The sequence below is a fragment of the Apteryx rowi genome, unplaced genomic scaffold, assembly GCF_003343035.1.
Source record: "Apteryx rowi isolate R43461 unplaced genomic scaffold, aptRow1 scaffold_423, whole genome shotgun sequence".
Taxonomy (NCBI): Eukaryota; Metazoa; Chordata; class Aves; order Apterygiformes; family Apterygidae; genus Apteryx; species Apteryx rowi.
The window spans coordinates 64,955-90,767 of NW_020450676.1; the positions used below are offsets into that span (position 1 = coordinate 64,955).

General features: G+C 36.7%; 1 protein-coding gene across 10 annotated transcripts in view; it reads right to left on the reverse strand.

The window, feature by feature from the left end:
* Nucleotides 1-25,813, reverse strand: part of LOC112971020 (conserved oligomeric Golgi complex subunit 5-like) — a 159,152-nt gene that overhangs the window by 64,868 nt on the left and 68,471 nt on the right. For all 10 annotated transcript variants that reach the window (XR_003255227.1, XR_003255229.1, XR_003255228.1 and 7 more), the window contains exon 7: nt 14,718-14,848. Coding sequence is in view for 6 of the 10 variants with exons in the window: in XM_026076031.1 (XP_025931816.1) it covers nt 14,718-14,848 (131 nt within the window). In the remaining 4 variants the exon portion in view is untranslated. The remainder of the gene's footprint in view (nt 1-14,717; nt 14,849-25,813) is intronic.

Consider the following 25,813-nt stretch of genomic DNA (forward strand, 5'->3'; position numbering starts at 1 on the left):
CCATATGATGGATACACAGAACTGGCTGGAAAAACCCTACTCAAAAAGCATTTATATGATTCACCTTCAAACTGAACGCATATGGTACTACAACACCTGTGTCTCCCAGCGGCTGTCTTGACTTGGGTACTACTCAACATTTGCACTTATGGACCTAAAAATGGCAGAAGAGATGACAGGATTATTAAAATTTGCATACTGCAATAAGCCATGACAGCCTGCAAGTTCTCAAGATGGACCAGCTTAGAATTCAAAAGCAAAGATGCTATAGTCTGTACAAACTGAAATGTCATAGTAAGGCTTATGAAAGAGAAATTCCACTCAGCAGCATGCAGTCTTTCTGGTTTTGGGGCATACATTCAAAAATAATAATAAATAAATAAATAAATAAATAGATAGATAGACAGATAAATAAATCCCATCTTCAATTAAAACCGTTAATACAGTGCCAGTATCATTAGTCTTATAATTTTAACCCAGCTGAGAGAAGGGGGGGTGGGAAACACCACCACACCACGCTCTGCCTCACATTGCTGGCCGACTCCTGCAATGTGCCTGGGCCCCAATACAAGCTTCACACGTGATGCTGGTGCATAACTGGATGCTATGCAAACATAATGTATATGCTCACACTGCATAACTGGATGCTATGCAAATGTAATGTATATGCTCACACTGCAGTCTGTGTGAAAACTCCCTGCGACTTCCAAGCAAGAACAATGATGAACCTCAATGACAAAATTCACTAAATTCTCAGTTAAAGTAACAGTCGTAGTACATATCTAAAATCATACACTGTCCAAGACTTTCGCAAATTATAGGCCAAATTCTCTGCCTCTATGAACCCGTACAGCATTTTTGGGCTTCGACAGAGAAGTGCTAGTTGACATCAGTGAACAACTTGGCCTAAGGCATGAGATAAGGACAAAACCAAGAACCTTAATTTATCCCATAAAAAAAGAAACACACAAAACTAAGGGTAGAAATGAATATTAAAGCATTATGACAAATACTATAAGGTGCTTGAACTTGCCAACAATTTGCCGAGCAGTAATATGAATAGTAAGAACACAGTGGACCAGTTCTTTACTGCTTCACGCTTCCTGTAAAATCACCATACCTTTGTGACAGAGGCCTACCAGGGGGAAAGGGAATGGAAACGGAGATTCTGAACTCCAGGCTAAAGGAGAAATTAGCTTTGCCAGACCTCCTTGCAATTGTCACTGCCATGGTAAAAAAACAAACAAACAAACATAAAAAACCCCTCTCTATACAAAAGATTCAAAGAGATTGCTGAAAGAGGTTCTTAACTAAAGTAGCATTAGAAAAACTACTGCAATTACAACTCATTTTCTTCATCCATTATTAAAATTCACCTGTCAGTTCCTAGTATTTTCCCTTGTTTGAATGACGCATAAACTGTGAACTTAACTTCCATAAAATATAAATAAGGCCGCAGTGTGTTACAGAAAACAAAGACGTAAACAACGCCTATAGAAACTGAACTGCACGACAGTATTATGCAAGAAAACCATTACAGTGTTTTAGAACATTTAGTACTTTTACCTGGGGCACACAGTATTTACTGCTATAAACTTCAAGAGAAAAAAGGAATGAATCGCTTTTTCATAAAAACTCTATAGAGATACAATAGAAACAGAATTTAAAGGAGTTTAGTGTGCAAAAGAAATTATATCTAGGCACAGTTATTTATCAAGATGTAGAATTAAGTTTCCTCCTTCATATACAGCAGTCAAGGCATAACATAAGAGGTACTTCCAGTGTTGATAGGGAAACGGCTTTAATTATAGACTGAAAATATCACCTAAGGACTAGTTTTTAGTTAAAGCTAGCAACCAAGTATTCTTAAAAGTTATCATTTGTTTTAGAATTTAAAAAAAAATAAAAATCTTTGAACAGAAGTAAAACCTATGATAAAACTGAAGAGATCTGAAGAGATCCCAAAGATATTCTATAAAATTGCAAGATCTGTAACTGAAAAAGAGTAATTCTAAATAAAGTATAATTTGATTATAAACAAATTTGCATTTTAAAATAATATGCATGAGAAATCAACTTTCAGATGTTTACATGCTAAGCATTATCTCCATAATCCACTTTATTTTTCAGCAGCTTTGCTATCTCAACCACCTCAGACCAAAGACTACTTTATTTATGTGACCTATGATATGATTTCTTGCACACAAATTTCAAATATTTAAAATTCAAGACTGGTCAGTCCAATAAAATTTAAACTAGCTACCAAATCTCTTGCTCTAAAATGTAATTCTCAGTTTAAAATATTTATTCTTTCACACCTTAGAGTTCAACTTCTAAAGAATTTAAGCCTGTGTCCAGCACCACACAGCTCAGATTACATGAGCATGAGGTTACTCAGTTGACCTTAAAAGTCTATGAGTTCATCAATTTTATGAGATTCCTTTACAGTTTTACATAGAAGCAACATAAACTGGACATGCTTTCCCACTTCACAATAGAGGAGAACACTGTCAGAGGGTCTTCATGAAGAACGCTATTTCAAATTAAGGAGAAAAACATTCTTGATGTAGGTTAAGTTTAATTGTAAGGTCTGCGGGAAGTGCTGATGTCCAGGTAATGCAATGACAGTGAATCTTCCAAATATGTAGAAGAACGGCCTGTAACAATGCAGCAACTGAAAAAGCCTTCAGTAGTGGAAAGATTGCACGTATTTATTTGCACAGGACTTTGAAAAGCAGATTCCTAGTTCACATTTTAAAAGAAGATAATGTTTATGAAGAATGAAAGACAAAATCAAAAAGGCCCCATGCATTAACTACTTCTCAGGCGGAAAGAAATTCAGCAGCAAAAAGCAACCAAGTAACATTAATTTCATACCAAAATATTCTATTGGGTGACATATATGTGTTTCAGAAACATGGTTTTCAATGCACAGTATGAAAAAAACAAGAAGAATAAAAAATGACCTAGATTTGAATTCAGGAAAATCCTTCATCTAACATTAATAACAAAGAACAAGGTGACTTAGGTTTTCATCAGAAAAGTCTGCGCTTACATCCCAATAGCTTCAAGGATAACAACAATAGGCAGTAATAGCCAAATCTTTTACAATACTGATCAAGTATCGCAAGACAAGTAAATCTTTTTGGACAAGAAATCAATAGGACTTCAGAACAACAGTCTCTGGAGAACGGTAAAACCTGCAGTGCAGAAGAACATATGGCACCCTCCCATCCTCCTCGCTGGTAACTCCTACTCCAGCGCACATTGCTCCCTAAATGCATATATGTTTTAGCTTTGCTCACACACAGTGCTAGAAGAGGGAGGGGGGCAAGACTGATCTCAGTTCATCCTCCAGCTTCTCTTCTTCCCCACTCCTGAGGAGAAAAGGTTACACACAAATAAGCACAATCTCAGCTTTGGAGAGGAAAAAAATGTTTCAGCATCCAATAATCTTGGTTTCACGTACACTTTATGATCAAAGAGAACAGAATGAAAATATCAACATACTGTCCATCACAAGCAGCATGGGCAGACGCTCCCATGCTTACAGTCCTTGAGACCAATATAGGCAGCATCAGCAGTACATGCTGCAGAACCACAGCACAAGGGATCTATTTTGGCAAGAACTAATTTTGGCTAGATTAAACAAAATACTAGATTAACGAAAATACTGTCATGGCCATCTTTGCTACTATTTTACCTCTATTACACTGTACAGACACTCGCTAAAAATGTGTGCTTTGAAAATGTACACTTACCCACTTCCTGTTTAGTAGAGTTTTCCTCAATAGTATTCACCCAGGAATTCATTATTCCTTGTTGAAATTATAAAGCCTTTCATTTGGAAAGCACACATATGGGACAAAAATATATCTCTTAAGAAAAATCAAACAGGTAGACTTGCAAAGATCTGCACTTCTGGATCTCTGGCATGAACACTCTTCAAAAATTACTATGCTTTCCGTTTCTCTGCAGTTCCAACACTTTTACCCCACAGAAATCTGACTCAGAATTTAAGTTACTGTTGATTCAAACAATTGCTCAAAGGATCTTCATTTTCTTGTACATAAAGGAATACCATATTTTATTAAAAAGCTTGTAACAAAGTCACTACAAAACTTCTTCAAAGTCCATTTAATGAAAGCTTGAAGAACTTTATCACATTATAACACTGGGTCTGGTAAAGAAAGGTAAAAAACAAATTTAACATCATCAGTTTAATAAAATATCACAAACGTTATCCACGTTGTCCATGCATCTACAAACTGTTACAAACCAGAAAACTGAGCTGCAAAAACAATGTCTTTTTGTTGTTTTTTTATAACATAAACCTTCATCTTTTGCTATGCACTGCAGCTACCTTTTTTTTTTTTTTTGTAATTCAGACTAGCAACCATATAGCAGTACCTTGTCAAAAGAAAAAAATGGTAAAGGCAAAAGTGACAATTCAGATAGTTGATGAATTCTCCAGAAAAAGAATCAAAAGAGCTCATATATTTGTAGAGTATTTGCAGAAAACCAGACACAGTTTTCAGTTAGAAAGAGCTTTTGATAAAAGCAGATACATAAATGTCTATAACAACTAAACTATTTTCAGTTAATTCTGTATAGCAGACATGTTTGCAGTAATATTATTGTCTACTTAAGGTAATATCACCTCTTCCCAAGGAATTTTAAGATTAGAAAGAAAGAGCAACAATTCCCAGTTAGGTATTAGAATTTCAGCCAAAAACACTACTAAACACTTGTATTACCATATGCATCACATTAATATGACATGAATTATTTAAAACTTATTAAATATGCATGTCTATCCAAGCAGGTTTTTCTTCAAAACTTTAGTCTTCTGCTTTCTGCTACTTTCAATATTTGCTTAAGGGCAACGCTTTTTAGCCTAGGCCTCATGTCAACTAATTACCACTTGTTTATTCCGCAGCGTAGTAGCTGGCTCTGAGGAAGGGAAAGGGAAGATTGTCTCATTCTTCATTTGCTAGTCGTAATACCCTGGTGGGGGTGTCTGCTCTGCAGTTTGACAAAGATGCCCCACGGAGCATGCGTCCAGGAGACATACAATTAAGAGCACTAACAGACGATCAGTGAGAAACACCACTGTCTTCGCTGGTCGAGCCACCTAAAATTATCAGCCAAGACCAGTCACAAGGTGGTGCCCAGGACACTGCAGCACTGCTGGCCCAGGAGGAGGTGGTTCCTGGTTCGGCTGTGCTCCTCTCAGCCACGGGTGACAGTGGGAACGTTTCAGATAGATGGATGGTGGCATACCTTACTCCTGAACACGTATGTGACTAGCTGCAGCGATAGAAGCTGCTGCCATTGCCATCACCCCAATGGAGGTAGCCCAGCAATCCAAAACTAGAAAAACACATGTTCGCTAATCTAGGTCTAATTAAACTTGGAGTTTTTGTTGCAACCATAACCTAAACTGCTTTTCCTAATATATCGCAACAAAATACCTCCAACTACTACCCCACAAAATGAAATTTTTTAAGCTAATGAACATTTCATAATTTCAAAATCTGGTTTATAAACATTTAACCTTATAATGACCAAACCTGAGCCTGGATGTTGCAAAAGTAAACTTATCAGAAACAGGTGTGGAGCTGGATCTAGATGAGGATGCTGCACAGCTATGCGGCTGCTTGCCAGCTACCAAAGTTGGAAGGCAAGCTCCTGCCAGGAGTTACTGTCTGGGAAAGAAGGGTGACTGAGGGGTCTTCACTGTCCCCTAATTAGCTAGCCCCTTTTCCCCTCTCCAATGCCTGAAAATGTTCTGCTGGACATAAGTTAAAGAACTAAAACTTCCTTTCTTTCTACAATGTTTATTCTACTTTAACTACAGTATATTTTTAAATGTTAGCAATTACAGTTGCAGATATTACTGGGTTAGACAGAGGCTTCCAGGATCTATTTAAGAAAAGAATATTTGTTTCCACAGGAAAACAAAGGGCATTTTCAGGAAACAAGGCCTGTTGGAAGGGACCAGTGTTGCCCAATTGTTAAAGCATAGAAATTTGCAAATTCAAGTATTTTGTTGAGAACCTTCCTACTTACTTGTTGTCACTCAGAACTTCTCCAACTTTACATACGTACAGAATGGGAATTGCTAATATTGGCCTAAACCATGCACCACTGTTTGCGAAAATTTTCTGAAAGATGCTGCAAAAGTGCAAACCAGAACCACTCATAAGAAGGGATCAATATTCAGAAAGTAACGTGTGAAACAGGGTCCTCTGCACACCTGCAACACAAAATTAAATTTTAACACCGAACAGGAAAGCCCTAAGTAATACTTTTATTTGAAAATCATTACATTTTCAAAATGTTTCTATCCAACCTGTCCATATGTTCAAATAAATATGACTCTCTTGAATCCTCCATATTAAGGCTAGCTAACAAATGATTTGGGGATATGGATATTTGAAACAGTTACTATTTGAATTGCGTTAGCGCAGTGTCGCTCACAGATCAAAAACCTGTCGCACTGAAGAGAAGCTATCATGAGTTACCTTGCTACTTCTTCCTAGTTTTGCTCCCCGCTGCCTTTTTCTCTTTCAGTACCTCCGTAATTTTCCGCACCTAGCATGTTGTAAAGATCAGTCCCAAACATCTCAAATGCCAGTTAAAACAAACGAAAGCAGCCCAAGTACTAACAGCCGCACACGTCATCACTTGTAGCTGCATTCATGAGTCCTCGGGTAAGAGGCGCACAGATTCCTGACGGTTTGTTAACAAGGTCTCCATAATTTCCCTCTGCATAAATATTCGAGTTGCATATCTATTCATCTCAAATGAACAGGCATCTTTCATACCTGTTAATGCTTTTACACCCAAAGCCTATCTTCCCTTATTTAGCAATGCTGAGCTGTTAACAGAAATGTCAAACATCTAATAATAGTACAAATAGTACTATGGCTAGCATGTTCCTTGTCTGTTCTTGATCATCACCTTTTGCCATATTCACTTATTCTGAATTACTAAATATACCATCTAAAAGAAAACAAACATTTTTTTCTTTGTTCCAATATACCTATACAGTGCAAGACAGTGAGATGAAGCAACGGCTAGAGAGGAAATTTAGAGATGCCCTACGAGATAAGTTATTTGACTGATAAACATTTAAAGAGGTATTAACATATAAGAATAATTTACTGTTTCTGTTTTCCTATGGATTTGGAAATACTTTTTTGCCTATATAAAAAATACAAAACCAACACCTGAAAAATTATGCACAGAAACAGCTTAAAGTCATTTTATTATTACTACTACCACAAAAGCATAAAATAGAAGTTGTGAATATTCCACCTTTCTTTTTTATGCATATTTTTAGCCCTTAAATGCAGAGGTTACGAGCTGCAAATAAAAGTGAACTTCTGTATTGAAGCTAGACATTCACTTCAGCTATTCCAAGATTCAAAACATTCTATCATCTGTTCCTATGGAAACTGAAAGGATATTCTAGGTTATATCAGTATCAGCCGATTATGCTGCACAGAAATCTGTGGTTTATTTTAATCCATAGTTCAGAGGTATAAATTCATGCTTAGTGTGCAGCTTGGTGATTTTGAATTACTGAAGCACAGTTAAGACTTCAGTTTCATTAGATCATACTTCAAGATATAATGAACTCTTTTTAAACCAGAATAGTAAAGGGCAAATTTCATAAGATTTGGTTAAGCCCCATGAAGCTTACCATTCAAATGTAGGATGTAGCTAATGCTTGCTTAGAAGATACTTTTTGGGTCTCTGATGAGCCATACACTGCTATAAGACATAATGGCTTAATAGAATAGTTTGAGGAAAAAAATAATTTAGATTTACTGAAAACTCTTTCAGTAGTGCCATGCACCAGATGGCTGCATGAAGGAATTTGATTTAGCAAGTTAACAAGATTACAAAAACCAAAACCATAATATTGAAGATGAAAAATAAAACTGAATAATGCAACATGAGTATGTTTCTGTGAAGAAAAGAAAAAAAAACTTTAAAGGTGAGGATACAGTAAAACTTGTAAAGATACACAAACACAGAAAGTGAAGATCCTCCATATGCATACAGAAATAGTGTAAAACAAAAAAAAAAAACAGTATTATCTATGCCGATTTAGGATTGAAAATATACGGACTCAATTGCCAGAAAGGATCACTGTGAACTTTACAACCAAATTCAATATGACAGCTATGACATGTTGAAATAAATCTTTCTATCTACATTAGAATTGCAAAAATTTGTTAAAATGGATGGTTAACATGGATTAAAAGAACAGCTTTAGATCTCATTCTCTACCTTCACTAGGCAAAACCAGATGATTTAAAATTAACTACAGCTATCACCCTCACCTTATGCCAAAAGTAGCAAACTGGTTCAGATTTTCCTTTTTACAGATAATACTTCAAGCTTCTTATTCTAGATTCAAGTAATTGACTTTGAAGTGATTAATCAAAAATGCCTTCCATTTCTATAGCATATCCTAGTCAACCACTTTATTCGGGAAACCAGACTGAGACAGTGATTTCATCAGGAACTCCTCTAGGGAATCAAATTGTGGAATAACAAGGAAACGTAACATCTACTGCTTAAAGTGTTGTGTTGCTTACATTTTTGACAGTGACAAGGTTAAATTCCAACCTCTGGCTTTCAAAGTAGGGATAAATGTCAGAAGAAAAAACAAAACCAAAAAGGCAATGACTGCTCTCTGACTTAAAGAAAAAAATTATAATACTCCAGATAGCATTTCAACTCAAGTTTTTCCAGACTTCTTATCAGAGTAATCTACAGTATATGGATAAAAGGATAATTGATTGTATGCCAAGTTGCAGAGGTTCTTTTCTTATATTTTTCTACTTTATTTACTATTACAATGATTACTTTGTAGTTATGGTAAATAAGTGCATTACTCCAATCAATTTCATCGACATTCTGAAGTACACAAATTCTTATATTATTTAAAAGGTATAACAAAACATAATACCTAATACTTAGAAGCAGCAAACAACAGGCAAAAATAATTAAAAAAAAAAAAAACAGAAATCAAGCTTTTTCTTTTGACTAGCACAGTATATTAGTATGAGCAACATAACATGTCCTGAACTAAAAGACCCGAACATAAAATTAAGGGGTCCACAGCACAGCTCTGGGGTACACCGAGCATCATTCTACTGTGATCTTAGACTTTGCTCTACAATCAAACACTTTTTCCACAGAATCAATAACTAACATGAAGGGTGCAACTGAAAATAGACCATTCAAATCTGAAGACGATAAACTAGCAAGCATACTTAAATCAAAGGAACAAGTTGGAACATCATAAGCTAATTTACAAAAGAAGACGTTTCAATAAAATCTATCATTTGGTTAAAGCATGCAAGATTCAAAATTAGAAATTCAAGATCACAGGGCCTTAGCCAGACATCAGTGCTACAAAAGGCAGGTCTTTGGCAGTAACAGTTGGAAATAAGTCCAGAATGCAACATTATCCCATTTTTGGAGGTTTCACCAAAGGATGAAAAAACTGAGCCCGAATGTCAGCCACTCTTGATATCTGAATATCTCAAACACCTCCAAGTGAGCTTGCAAGAATGGAACATGATGCCAAGGGATAATAAAGAACATCTATTGTCTGAGATCCTTGACATTAGATTAAATACTGGTCTCTGAAGGATTTAAGATTAATTTCACCAATCTTGCTATAGCACTGCAAGTTGTACTACATAAGCACTTCGCTCAGAGGACCCTGAACTGAAATAAATTGAGCAAGTATTTGTTGATCATCTCCAGAAAAACGGCGAGTTATGCAGATACCTTCCCCTCCAGTCCCTTGGGAATAGCAAAGATCACCTATTGTTACAGATCCTTGACATGAGATTAAATGCTGGTCTATAAAAGATTTCAGATTAATTTCACTAATCTTGCCATAACACTGCAAGATACGCTACATAAGCACATTGCTTAGAGGACCCTGAACTGAAATAAATTGAGCAAGCTTATGATGATCATCTCCAGAAAACTGGTTAATAATGCAGATAACTTCCCCCACCAATCCCCTGTTCTCAAGTGCTACACTGCATCAGTCAAGAACAATTATAAATATACATCTAGTTTATAGTTTTTAATGTAAAAAAATAAAACACTGTAATTTTCCCAGAGATGATACGACTTGGAGGAGTTCAGTATGATGAAGCATGTAAAACAGAAAAATTCTCAAAACAAATTCTATTCAGCTGAGTTACAATATGAAAATTCAAAATGCCCCCAAATATGTTCACTGTGACAACAGTACACAGATGCTCCCATGGAAGTTAACTTAGTCAGACAATTCTGTTCAGTTTGCATTGTTTGCATATTTATCCTGGGTATATGAATACAGCATTTGAACACCTTGCAGAAGCAGAGTGAAGAATTTCTTTTTGTTAGTTTTCTTCTTTCTTCTCTACTTTGTAAAGTTATAATTAGTAAAGCTCTTCATTTTGAAAATAAAATCTAGGTATTAAAGAAAACTGCAGAAACAATTTAACATTAATTTTGACACAAAGATAGTTATTAAGTTTACACTTATTTTTTGCTCTCTCCAACATGAACAAGAAACTCCACTACATGATCACCATAACATTTCTCTGTTATCAGTGAACTTAACTCTCTACATACATGGCAGGCAGGAAAATAAGTTTGTCCCCACCTTAAATAATGCAACAGAGGAACAAGCATTACAATTCATCTAAAATCTTCTTTAAGAAAGATACTCAGACATCTATAGATTAATACAGAAAACAAATGAGGATTTTTTTTTTTTAATCTGTGGTCAAAGATACAGAACATCTCTGTTTTGCAACACACAGAAGGACAAACTGTGTTTAAGGTGCATAACTAAGGAATTCTCAGTTCTACTCTCATCTTCACACTATGTCTTGTTTGGCCTAAATGGATACATTGTATTTTATCAATCTTGGATGATACCATAGTCCTTACTGTCTACATTCTCACAAATTACCACAGTTTATATCAATAGAGTGAAAAGCAAGAGCACTAGGGCATAGGTTCTCAACCCATGGAATGCATACCACTGCAGGCATGCAAAAAAAAATTTCTTACTCAGAGGAGGCTGACAACCCCAGGGAAAGCAGTGAGCCTAGCTCAGAACTAGGGCTGCCTCTTCACATGAGTGGAGATGGTAGGGATGGAAGTACACCTCCTCCTGCACACACACATGACCTGGCTCCTAATGCTACCAACCTTCTCATTACCTGAGGATACCAAGTTGGGGCATCCCTGGCTCTAAGACAGAAGTCTCATGCAAAGCATGACAATATAGCAGAAAGGGTTTCGAACCCTGTGCTAAGTTGCAAGAAGTTCTTCCTCTTTATAAGCACAGCAGCCACAACACCGTGTCTGGCAAAACTGTTTGACATGGAACTCAGCTTGGGTACATTTAGCATGTTTTACTGATCCAGAATTTCTCTTGCTTCAAGTAATTTATTATTATTTGGATCTGCTTTACACAACATACTGCTGTTGAATAAAGTGGTGTCAAGGGCAAATCTAGTTTCCTCTGCCATGGCTTCATCCTGCAAGCCCAAAAGATGCTGGGGATGCTTCATGCAATGGTTTGCAACATGAACACATACCCTTTGTGAACAGAAGACACTGTTGTCTCTCTCAGAGAAGGGCAGCTTTTACAAAGCTGTTGATGCACCTCTGTTAAATCAGGCTCTCGTGTTTCCTGTATTATCTGCTATTAACCTGCTTACAGCCTAAAGAAAAGCTAAGAAGTTTAAGACTAGACAGTAAGGATGGGTTTTGAATCTACCTGTTTCCTTGATACCGATCTATGGGTCATGACACAGAATTAATCTGTACTACTACATACACTAAGAGAGGGTGACAAAGCGTCCATGGCAATAAAACCTGACAGTAGCCACTGGTACCCCTACTTGGAAGGATTTAGTATTATTAGTGTTATCTTCATCAGCAAGAGCAAAGAGGGCTGACTTTTTCTGAAAGGTTTAGGAAGACAACTGTGGTTGGCAGCTCTATGAAAAGCTGTTAAGTCTAGACATGCTGATAGACGCTTCTAGTTTATACCCAGATGGCAGCTCTGAAGTTATCAGCATGAGTGGAAGTCTTCAATTCTGAAGTAGTCAATGGCTAACAGCCCCACACTTCCAAGGGAACAGGGATGAAGGAGAGAGATTGCATCTCTCCTGAAAAATACACAAATGCTACCATGATGGACAGGCAATAAAAACTTGAAACATAACGCCAAGAAAAAGACAGTGTACCATCTAAATATAGCTAAGTATCTACTTTCATGTGCTGCTGCTGTTGGTTATTGTGGGGAATCCAAGCACAGCTCATTAGGATGTAATTCATACATCATTAAATAAATAATCAAAACAAAAATAGTTTATCTAAACACATGATAGATCAAGATGTTAAAAGGAGCAATTCCAACTTGTTAGCATTGTTCTTGTCAGAGTAATTTATAATAGCATCTCCTTGAAAAGAGAAAAAATTCTAGAGCAGACATTCACCAAATTTTAAAGAAGTTCAGCTTAAAAGGAGATACTTATGATTTTACTTTTTTTTTTAATGTATTTTCACTTTTTGCTTCTCTTCCAAGTGGACATTGAAATACTGTAAAATGCAGGTGTCACACCAACCTCCTCCTTTTCAGCACTGCTGAAAAGCGTTAGCTGAAATCTAGAGACAGAGCTCATCGTTAGGTAGGCAACTGATCTCATGTATTATTTGCACAGAAAGTCAAAATGAAGGTGAAAACTGAAACTACAATGGTGAATACATATATCAGATAACTGAAGAACCACCTGAACAAAATACAGAGCTGCTATTCTCAATGGTACAGGCTTGGATATCAGAACAGGCATTAGCAGAAAGATAGCCTATCTAAGGAGTTCTGTAAAACAAAACACAAAAGAAGAGATGAAGATCCTAAGTCCTCCTATGGGAAATCTCAATGCTTCAAAGGTATAAATGTGAATGAGCTTGTCACTACAACACACAGCTACAATAACAAGAATCATAAAAGACACAGTATCTGCTATTTGTATTTCAAATTCTAGATTTTTTGGGGCAATGACCACATGCATATTTTCTAAAGTATACTGTTTTTTCCAGCATTAAATCCATGAAGCATATCCAACATCAAATCTGTGAAGCATACCCAACATCACTTCATCAAAATATCCCCACTTCTGACACAAGTAAGCAGTAATAATGTTCGTCCAAACAATTCTCCATTTACCTGGAAACAAGCCCCTGGCTAAAGCACAACAGGCATATACTTTAATAATCTCTTGATTACCTGGATACAGCCTGGAACACCTAATAAATCTGTCAATTTTTCAAGTGGAGTGGGATTGATTTCCCCAGGGTTTGTCAGTTCTGTTTTAGTACTTAATATGAAGAGAAAATTATCAGAGAAGGTCAAATCTGACATGAAAAACTAGAGAGAGTACACACTGATAAAGACTTTTGCTACATGTAAAATAAATGTCTACTTGCTTTTTCTTGAGCCCTGTCTTCATTCAGTTTTTCTTTAACATAACATACACTTGGTGACTCGTAACAAGCCCAAACACAACTCTCTCTAACACGCTCAAACAGCCAGGAGTTTTCGGCATTTGAATACTAATTAAGTAAAAAAATTAGGTGTTTTCTTCCTACCATTTTGCTATCAGCCAATTGCATTTATCACAATCATGACTTCTTAAAGCAGAAAATTACTTAAAATCAGATGTTTAAGTAAAAGTGAGAGCCATACTGATCATTGTAATGCTCAGTTGTCTAACTAAACTAATTTAATGAAGAGATTTTCCATTTTGTGTATGTTCTATATTGATGTCAACCTTCAATAGTATAAACAAATGCTATATTGCCTTATAAATAAGTTTAACCTTTGGTAACACAAACAGCATACAAATGGCTTGTTCTAATCCTCTTTGTTCTCTAATTTAGAAACCAAATTTGATACAGACTTGTACTAGATTTTTCCAGGGATTTAAAAAATGTATTAAAAAGAAAAAACTTGAAAAAGTATACATAAAAGAATATGAATCTTAAAAGGAAAGACAGCACAAATGGAATTCCAAATAGTTAAATAATATACGTAGCCAGGCTGTTCAAAATGTAGATAATTACACTTAGTATGAATGTATGTAGCATATATTTAGATGAATGTAATTATGCATATTCATTTTGATTCTCCCTATAGTGAATGTCTACCTCAAAGTTTAAAATGCCTATTGAAGATTTCATGGGAATTCTTCCAAATCATTTCATTATAGCACTGCACAGCTAAAATTTAGCAAACACCTTACGGTTTTAAGCATTACATTTTTCAGATTTATCTATGAAGCTTGGCAATATTATCAACATAGTATACCCTGCTTAATGCAAAATCCTATCAATTATCAAGCTTTTATTACAGTGTTTACAGTTGAACTCTTGACATTTGCACATACTTTCTCCCGTATTTTCAGTGTCAGATTCTGCAAGATTTTGAAATAAATCTATTGCGCGGAGCTAGTTTGGTCAGTTGCTGTGGCTGTTCATTTCCCCTCTGAGTACGAGGGTTTTTGTGTTTGACCTCCATTAGACAACGCTGCACCAAATAAAGGAATTCAGTCTCGGAGCACTTTTTACTCTTCACTTTTGAAAGGAAGAAAATAGAAAGTTTATTTTACCTGAGTTTCCACACCTTGCTCAAGCAATCTTTTAGCTTGATTTTCCACCTCAAGTCGAGCTCTCGCAATAAAAAGCAGGTCATTTTCAATTACTTCTATTCCAGAGAGATCTATCCCTTGAGAGAGGTAATCTATAAAAGCAATAACACATGGATAAGCATGACATATGATAATGGAACATATTAAACATGCTAAAACACTTAGGAGTTACAGTTCCAACGGGCATTTTCACATACAACACTTGACAATAGTGTATGTCAAAGTACTGTATTATACCAGATAAACTGAAAATCAAAAGATTATTACTCAAGAAAACATGGATATTAAATACACTGGATTTATTTCATAGCACTTCTCCAGACCCAAACATTTCTGAAGATTTGTATTCTGTGAATTCTAGAAATCCCAGAATCATAAAAGACAGGGCGGGAAGGTGCAAAAAGCCATCTCCTTGTCCTGAAGGATTAACTGGATACCCAAACTTCTCTAAACAGATTTTTGAATAAGCATCTCTAATGTCTGAAATTCCATAATCTTCAAACAGTTTAGACTTCCTAGTCTGTATGTCATAGATGACAGCAGAATTTATTTTTAAAAGCCACAGTTAGAATGGTCTGTTTGTTGATGAAATTGCGACAAAATTCCTAAAAATTAGTGCCGTATGAGTTATTCTGTTATCATGCCTTTACCTATCATTCAACTTTTGAGTATTGAATTAGAATATAAAAAAGAAATAAAGGAAAAAGTCTAAGAACAACAAAATAACTTAACTGAAAAATACAAAAGAAATGAAACGCAAACCTCACACATACATTATGACTGCTAAAACAGAAAACCTGTTCAGTCCTTGCTAGGAAGTAGCATGGCCTAGCAATTATGAAGTCTTTGGTTTCTCGCTTTCTTTTCTTTGTTCACCATTACGCTGCTCAGGCATCAAGGGCAAGACAATTCTCAGTTCTGTGCCTCAGTTTTTACATCTTAAAACCAGAGGAATATTGAACCAACCTTCTCTGCAGAGCACTGACAAAAAGTGCTAGCTGAAAACCAGATGAGGCATGTGTTTTCATGTGAATTATTTACATAGGAGCTCAAAATACAAACTTAAGCTACAAATGCAAAAATTCACAGTAACTAACTGAGGAATCACATGGACAAAGTACAGCGACATTACTCACATAGGCTACAGCCCTGACTAATATGAGGTTTTCCTGAGCAGGTCTGTAACATAAAATAGAAAAGCAAAGAGGAGGATCCCAAACCCTCTCATCGAAGACCATCAGGTTTGGAAATTCTAAAAATGAGTCTCCTTGTTACAGAAACATGCAACTACAGTGATAAGAGACTCTGAATAGACCAAACTTTATAACGCTCAATAAAATCTTCCTAAATCTTATTTTCCTCATGTTAAATGTGACCAGTGCACACACTAGCTTTCAGCCCAGCATCACACGTGCCTGAATCAGAAGTACACTGTGCCCACCTGCTGACATCCCCTCTAGTTAAAAAGCATTAGAGCACTGAGTACAGAGACATACTCTAAAATTTTCTAAGCGAAGGCTGAATATGCACCTTCTAAAGCACACTTCTTCCTAAGATAAATTCGCAGGCTCTGCCTAAAACCACCTCAGACTTACATCCCTCTTCCACTCTTCATGCATGGAAGTACTAACAACATTCTTCTAACCCACCTTCAGTTCGACCGGAGAGGTCCCTGCCTAAAACACAACAGGCACCTACCTAAATTATCTTTTAACTATATCCCTAATAAATCTGTCATTTCTTTAATGAAAGACTAACTCATTGCCTCCTTCAAGTGCCTTCTTAAAGTTTTTTTTTTAATGCCTACATTTTTTTAAATTACATTAAGGTCTTTGTGTGCTGTGGTCACCAGTTATCATGCAGATTACACTGCCCCACTCTTTCTGTGTACTCTCACATCTGTTTATGTCCATCTCTTATAGTACAGTCAAAATGCTCCCACAGAAATGTTTTCATTATTTATTTATATAGTGTCTGAAGTTAGGTTATCTTTTATTCCCCTATCTATCTAAAGCGCAAGTACTATATATTTTTCCTACAAGAAAATCTAGCAATAACAGATGTTGGAAGCTCTTCTCTCTCCACTTACAAGTAAACATTTAATTTGCCAGGGACAAGTGGAAGAATATATGTGCAAGCCCCGAAGAGCTAACAATACTTTTACTTTCTTCATTCAAAACCAATATTCACAAATTAATCTGTAAATTAGGTTTCCTCATGCTGGCACTTAGAAGGGCAATAATATAAGCAATCAATTTTTAAAAGTAGTTTAAAAAATGGCTTATCAAGGATGTCAGCTTTCTCTAGACTACATAAATTATACAAAAAAACCCTGTAAATCTAAATACAAGCACAAATAGAATATGTTCATACAGCTAAAACTGTTAAACTAGGTATATTTACAGTATAGCGCAATTAAAAGAAGTGAGAATTAACTTTTTCCAGAGTAATTTTGGTGATGTAAGCCTAGTTCTAGAGTCTTCTTCATCTGAGCAGGATACAATTTTAAGTGGGTTCACTGGAAATACCAAGCACATAATGTAGATAGCTCATCTGATATGAAAACCAGGGATCAAAATAGTATTCTCTTATCTAAGCAACAAAAAATAATAAAGTTGAACTGGAATAGCTTTCTGGTACAGTAATTTAACACCAAGCTTGTTGACATGTTGGTCAGAAACCAGTCTAGTACTTAGTCGTTTTAGTGCTTGCCCAAAGGCAGACGAAAAATCTTTGAGAAAAAGCAAAAAAATACTTAATTAGGATTTTTTTTAATTGAAAATGTAATAAAGAAATGCACACAAAACTTCTACACACATGAATGACTGTTTTAAGCTGATATATAATGACTCTTAAAATTATTTTAGTACCTTAAATGTGTAACATTAATTTATTGTTTAATTATAGTTTCTTATATGAAATAACTACCCAAGAAAAACAGTATATAGAAAGACAGTAGCTTTACACCATGCAAATTGTGCAGAGCTAATCTTTGAGAAGCACTAAATTTCAGTGTGCTGCACTTCTCATGCATCACAACTGCCTCACTACACTTCACAGAAGATACTGTTGCCTATTGAATTTGAGAAAAGTTTTACACCAGGGTTTTTTTTTTGAAGTGTCTTACACATTTTGGTGACCTGAACCCATTGAAATAATGGGTATTTCTGCTATTAGAAGTATGATACTTCTATATTATATGTTAACATATTTAAGTTATATGTAATATATAAAAACTATATTTCTAAATCTTATAGATCAAATGCACAAAGCAGAATTGCACAAAAAGAAAAATAATAACTTTTTTCATTTTTAATTATAAAAACAGATCTCAGATCAGTAAGACGTCTATGGACTACTAGCCTGGTCTGGTTACTACAGCAAGAAAGTCTGTCTGTATTCAAATTCTGTCACTGGCTACACAGACTTGTTCAAATCACTTAACCTTTCCATCTTTAACTAGTGATGGCAGAACCACCATTAACAGCCAGTACTCCATCAAGTAGAAAACCCAAGTCCTTCTCTCCCTGTAGCTAAGGAGGGCTGAATCTGAGACGTCCGTTCTCCCAGATTCATTCACTTTCTTTCAAAGGAGGTGATGTTCTAACCCCTGCTCTTCGGACTACTTAGGGCTTTCACATGAGGCAATGTTAGATAAGAAACACAACCCAGGGATTAAAGACCAGATTTTCACACTCCTGAGATCCCTGACCTGTACGCTAAGGAGCTCCAGCCAGCCAGCATTCCTGACCTAACCTAACTAGGGACCTATGTTTGGAAGAAGGGCTGGAGGATGTCCCTTCCCAGACATTCTGGGTTTGTTGTTACACTCTCTTGGGAAGCAGGAACTGTATATTCAACCTCCTTCAGGCTAATGAGCACCCAGAGCTTAGATCGGGCTAGAACCCAAATCATTCAAATATTACACGAGTACACCCGTAACTACTGCATATTTTCATAAAGCAAACCGACTATGGCTACCGCTCTCAAATCCATGTTCCTGGAATATGGAAAGCAAGCTCTGAAAACTGCTATTTCTTCAGGCTCCTCCAAGGACAGACACACCTCTCCACTTAACACTCTGAATTACAACAGAAGTTAGATGGGAACTGGATGATTAACATTATCAATTGGGACACTTCTAAACAAGCCTGGGTGCCTCAGATTAGGTCCCCAGGGAATTGTAAAAGCAGGCTAAGAAGGTACCCAGTAAATCTGAAAAACCTTCAAGGTTAGACAATGTCTTTTTTTCTTTCTTTTTTTTTTAAATATCTTTCTAGACTTAAATCTGCCCAATTCCCCATTTCAGTAGTCTAGACCCTTGACACTACTGCTCATCTCCAAGACAATACAGGCCTGCTTTCATTTACACATTTATCAGTATTTTGCTCAATCAAGCATGAAACAGGGCTTCCATTGCTTATTTTGAAAGAAAAATAATCAATAAAACTAACAAAATGATGGCCAAAGCATTTCACCCAGAATTACATACTTCCTTCAAAGAACAATGTTCCACTATTTCAATTTATACCCAGCCCACTATGATGTCCTTATAAAGTTACCATCTTTTTGTGTCCTTTCAATAAGTTTATTAAGCCACGGACTTAAATTCCTAAGCTTTCCTACTAACCTAACTGAACTTTTAAATCTTTGCCAAATAACCTCTCACTTTGGTAGCAAATTACTTTTGTTTATTCTTAACAAATGAATCTAAGCATCAAATTAGTTTTTGCGACCACATGTTCATAACTGAACACAAAATTCCAGGTGAGTCACTTCACAGCTAGGTAGAGAAAAACTTCCCTAATCCTGCATGTGCAAACACGTGCATAACAAACTGAAACAAGAAGTTTAGAAAAGTATTGCATAAAGCTTAGGAAGGCATAAAGGAAATCAACTCTCTTAACAGTACTGTATGTCAAATAGTCTACTAAAAATAGCCCTGCAAATGCTTTTGTCCATATGCATTTGTTTAAAAATTGATCAGAGAAGTCAATGGACAGCTGAACAGCAGGAAAGAACAGTTCATGCTGCAGAGGCTATTAACGAAGCCTTGCACACACGCGCGCTTACAAAGCTGCTTTTGCTAGAGGCTGCAGCAGCTCCTCTTACTCAGGTTACTTCATAGCAATTTTTTGCTGTGACTAAGCTGCATTATCTGAAGGTGGTCTTACATATGAACCCATTAAAACTAATATTAAACTCCCACTAACTTCAATTACTAACTTCAATCAACGAGTGTCTTGAATGCGAAGACTAATTTTCTGACCCCACCCTCTCTGCTGACACTATAAAAAAAAAAAGTGCAAAGAATTACCCACAGATTAAATTTACTGGAATAATAAACTTTGAAGAAATTTCTTGGCAACGTGGGATAAAAAAGGTAGAAATATCACCAAAGCTTCACATAGTCCAGAAATACAAATCCGCTGTAGAGCTCACTTATGTCATAAGACCATATTCCCACAACCCAAAGTTGTCTAAACAAAATAAAATTAAAATATGGACTGATCTCCTAAATCCACGAAGAAATCTGTGGAAAAGAACTAAAAAAAGAGATTGTTTCTCCCTACTGTATTTTATCTCAAATAAGCCATTTCAAGTGCTGAAAAGTTCATCCTTCCAATGGTTTTAAGAAAGGAACATAAAGACCATGCTTTGGCTTCTCCAAATCCCTCCACCTCAGAGTGGCAGCCACCTCCTGCTCACTGCCAAAGCCTCCAACTTCCCTTCAAGTATCCTGCAATCCCCCCAAAATACTTTGGGACAATGCATTTCAGTAGGACTTCCAAACAGAGGACCTTGCTGTGGGTTCAGTGGCTAGACCTCCTGTTGTAGATGCTTTTAAGCTACGGTTCTAACCAGCAATCACACTATATATTTTCAAAGAAAAAGTAGTTTCAGAAGGACAGCATATCTGCAGCAGAAACATTTGCAAGTGCTTTCCTGCCATTCCTGTATAAGAGCAGAACCTGTGACACAGGCAGGCCACGGGCCTTTTAATTATTTTTTATTGTGTAAGGACCATGATTCACTTTCTCTCTATGTACAGTCCATTGATAACTTTGTAGCCATGATCAAAGAAGTCAGGGTGCTATGTGGTACTTGTGTCTGCTTCTCAGGAATTAAGCAGAGACAAGGGCTTGTCTTCCAGTTGGGGACTCTGAGGGACTAGGGCTCAGTTTGACACTTGTCAGCTTTTTCCTCCATAATTCAGAGCTAGTCAGTCACTCATACCTTAGCTCTCCATCAGTAAAACAGGGATAATAGGATTTCTTCACTTCTCCTGCCCTTTATGTTAAAGCACTGGAGTTTATTAAGTATATTAAGTTAACCGTAGCAGATTCCATGAGTATAGTACTTACAACTGCCAAGTCTATCCTAATGGATTAGCAAAGGGCATATATAACGTTTTTGTTAACTTTGGGAAAGTTGATGCTTGTGCTTAAAATTAATTATGACATAAATACGTTTGTCAAGAACACACGCCAAAGCAGGACACAGCCTGAGGGCTGAGGGGTGGCTGGTGCAGTGCCCTCACGTCAGCGCGCTGGGAGCACGCACTGCCCCAGGCTCATCTAGCTGGCCACAGGAAGGAGGGAGCCGGCATCCTGCAGCCGTTCCTCCACCTCCATCCCCCGCTGATTCTACCTCTCCACACGGGTTCATAAAAATAAAGGCAAATCTTTAACTCTCCCATAGGATGTTCATATCGCTTCCCTTCTAACGATCACACCTTATTAAGCTTGGAAAGCACAGCTGGCAATGACTTTTTAGGGACTTAAAATACAGATCACCTGCTGATTCCTTTCCTTGAACAAAAATATTATAGGCTGAGCCAAAATACACTGAGCCCTAGGAGTTAGTGACATTTATAATCTACCTCTACTGGGGAAAGGGTTAGAATTTCTTTTTTTAATCTCTTAAAGGAAAAAGATTGTCATTATAGTTCCAAATTTTCTTGGTTTATTAAATCTGAACAGCTTTTCTAATCTACCGGCAAAGATGCTGCTTAATAATGTGTTTTCTAAACCAACATTTCCCAGATAGTTACATAAGAGGAGTTTAAGAGAGATAAATCCAATATCCATACACAACATGTTAGGCAGAAAAACAATACACTGAGCAATTTTTTTTTAAATCTAAGTGACATAACAATTTGGAATATTTCTCTATTACGATTTCATTTTTTGACCTCAAATGCTGCTCTGTGATAATACATAATGCAGATGAGATGGGAAAAATTCTGAATTAAAACTGTAAGTCTTAAAATGCTTTAAAAAAAGAGATAATTATGAAGCTAGCATTCCTACGAGCTCCACACGAATTATGTGATATTCTCTATTAAAACTGAGATGATTTTGAGCTTTCGTTAGAAACTAGAGAATCACCGGAAGTCTACCGAGGGCAGTCAGGCACACTAACAAAGAGGAAAGCAGGACAGCCAGTAATAAACCAATGTGATTAGACAGTGGCACTCGAGAGGCTACTTGAGTCAAAAGAGAAATCCTTCTGTGCTTTGAAACTTAACCTCAGTGAAGATAGTAAGGAAAAGCACAAAGTTACAGCAAACTTCTAGGAGGAAATGAGAAGAGCTAAAGTGGATCCCGAGGAGCAATATCAGCAAAACCCCTAATGCATAAGTAGCAAGAATCCAATGACAAATTAAGGGGTGTTTCATCGGAGATGTAGGGGGAACATTTTAAAGGAAATTAAGACATTCCTGAAGTCCTGGTTTTTTTGGCCCATTTGAGGAAAGTTTGGGCTTTTTTTCTTTTTTCCATAGGTCATTTGTTTTATTTTGCTTCTGCAGTCTTAGCTGCAGATATTGGCAATATCTGTACCTTAGGGCTGTTCTTTTTTCCTAATAAAGAAAAAGAAACTATCGGATGTTACAGTTTCAGAACAAACTGCTAATTTAAAAACCAAAAAGTCAACAGTTCCAAATGATATCTAAGAGTTCTGCTGGGATTTATGTACGCAGAAGCTGAGAGATCATGTAACAATCAGAACAAATTGGTTGAAAGTGTCCATTGAAAGCAGCGTATTAAGAATACAGGATGTCAAGAAGGAGTGAAACTGCAATGTCATTATTGCCTTATGCTGATGTAAGTGCAGGCTGCCCTGAACAGAAGTGTTCTCCAGTTTCCACCTGCCAGCCCCTAACCTGCTTTCCTATTCTTTCACTCCACCCTAGCCTGCAACTGTTCTAGGGCCCACGAGAGCTCTTCTTGTTGAGCTCATTTTCGGCTCAAGGTCGTCTCACCCAGCTCACGCCACAGGCACAAGTGCTACTGCTGGTGTAGGAGAGAGCAGGAACCCACGGGCAGGGACAACTCAGAGGATAAAACTTTCCCTTTCAGTGGAAGCTCATATGTAAATTGGCTGAAGATGCTCACAAACTGAATTTAAACATCGCTACTTGCAATATTTTATTTCTGCTACACAAAATTAGAAGGGATTGGACATTACAAAAGCAAATAAAAACCTCTTCTATGAGGGAGAAATATTCAGTAATAATAATCGATTTCCTTTTTTTAAAGGGGCATTAAATATTCAGCCTTTGGTCCTACAGCAGAGCCTAGCTACAAGCACAAAACAAAACAAACGAGTAGATCCATTTGTTAAAACTGCTGGGGCCTAATTTCAACTTTTTTCCATCTGCTTCACAAGTACCTCAAAGTACTTTACTAATGTGGATGGGCCACACATCTGCTCCAGCACGGAAACTGCCATGCTCCTGGCACGAACGTTCGGTAGGGCACCAGCTATCGAAAAGGAAGGACAGGAGCCTGCTTGCCTCCGCTGCAGCTGAGTGCACAAGCCAGGAAGCTGGGCCTGGCTGAATATACTACTTGGTTTGTTTTAAACTGTGCAAGTAATATAAAACTACAAACAGCCCTAGAATGCAGCCTGAGATCCCAACACCTCAGCAGAAACACAAGGTTCACCCTTTGGTGAAGAAACCTAATATTTTATATTACATTTTTATTCTCTGAGTGGAATAGGTAGACACCATAATTTGAAGTACAGCGGTCTGTTCCTTGGAGGCACTTAAATTTCCGGTACAATTCATGCAGTGAGCAGGAGGGGAATGCCAAGATCAGGCACATTTGTAGGTCTTCCAAAGCGGAAGCTGAAGGCTCAGAAGACAACCTTTCTCCATTATCCATCACAGTCTGACCAAATCTCCACAGGGCCTGCACTGATTGCCCCACATGCACACCTAAGACTTGCTGAAGCAAGGCTTAAATTAAGCATTTAAATCAGGCAAAAGGGATTCCATTCACAATCACTATGAAAGAATCTCTTACAGCCATCTTTTATGATATGAGTTCTTCAGAAAAAATGTTTATTCTTTAAAAACCTCCATAAATTGTGGTGCCTTGTAAATTTTTCAAAATAAGAATGTTACTGCTTTATACTACGTGTGTGTGTGTGTGTACACATATAAATGTCCATAAAAATACTATGTATCTATACATTAAGGGAAATTAAGAAAAAGAGAAAAAAGAGAAACATGTATGACAACACACTGGGAGAGCTGAGAGCGAGCTAGTCGTATTGTTTCTCTTTGCAGTGTAAGTGCTGGAAGAGCATTTTCCTAAATATTTTCAATCAACTGCGGTTAGTTGAAACTTCAATTTGTAAGTACAACACTTTTCAGATTCAGTTTCTTCTTAAAAGTTTAGTTTTTAAATTTTTGGGCAGAGATTATGAATTCATTTCTGAAGGGGTTTTATTTTACTAAAATGCTCCATGCTTACAAAATTCCTGTTGTCTTTCCTTCCCTTTTCTACAGGAAAAGATTCCTACAATCTCTTCCTTTTGCAGTGAAACATCTGAGAATAAAACATCCCTCTGTCACTACGACGCCCTTAGATTCATATGAAAACAGGTCTTTATTTAACCAATTCCTACATTTCTAAAAACTGTACTATTCATATGCATAATACATAAGGTTTAATTTTTTAGCTGTTTGAGCAACATTAAAGGAAGCAAAACTGTACTGCTGGAGCTACAAACTGAATAGGTCTGGTTGCACTGTATTGCTGTCTGCACTGCTGAACGTGTCCCAAAGAGGAAATAAAGTAGATGAGACAACCAAGGACAGCTTCTCATAGGTATCCTTAGTGGAAGGAGACATTAAAAATAAAAACAAAGAAAACATACTTCTCAGCTTTTCCTATCAATCACATGCAAGTATTGTAAACTTTAAAGAAATCAGGGCAACAGTAGAAAAAACAAACTGGTGGAAAATAAACAATTCCAAGAAGCACAGCTTGAACTGCTAATTTAAACACAAGCAATTTATTTCATACTGTAGAACAGAGCCCTATCATCTGCACTGTATTTTCTTACCTGACTAATGCTTCATTTTAGAAGAAAACTAAAACTGAACCCTTTAACATTATAAGTCACCTAGATATGAAAGAAGTGAACTTTTTCTGGCATGGTAGAACAAAGAAAATTTTCAGGCAGATTTGAGAAAGAAAGAATAGGTTGTCATACTGCACTTGGGATTGTTTCTATTTCCTCAAAATGATTGTTGCTGATATTTGAAGAATTTGTTTTGTGTTGAAATATTTCGTAGTACTGTAATAGTCATCTATGACCAATCCTACTTAAAGAGGAAACTTGCTGTTTTTCTCCAGACTGCATGCATAAGCTCAAAAAATACATCCAAAGTTGATAAGAATGATACTGGAGGAGTAGTGAGGAAGACTGATTATCTATTTTTAACATTATTTTAAAGCTGCTGTTTAAATTGTCTTGATGGAAGAGTTAATTCCTACTGTTCTCTGGGCTGGAAATCAGATGCCAGGCAGGATCTGGAACTGATGGAAATGAGTTCGATGTCTATTTTTATCATCATCACTGACTTAACAATAAGCACCATATTTTGGAGACATTCCTGTGAAAATGCCATGATTCAGAAAATAGCTTAACATACCAAAACAAACATTACTTAGGTCTAATCACAAGTTATACCTCACTACTCCCACATTCACTTAGGCCTAAAGCAAGAGTTGAACTCCTTCAAGATTCTCCCCACA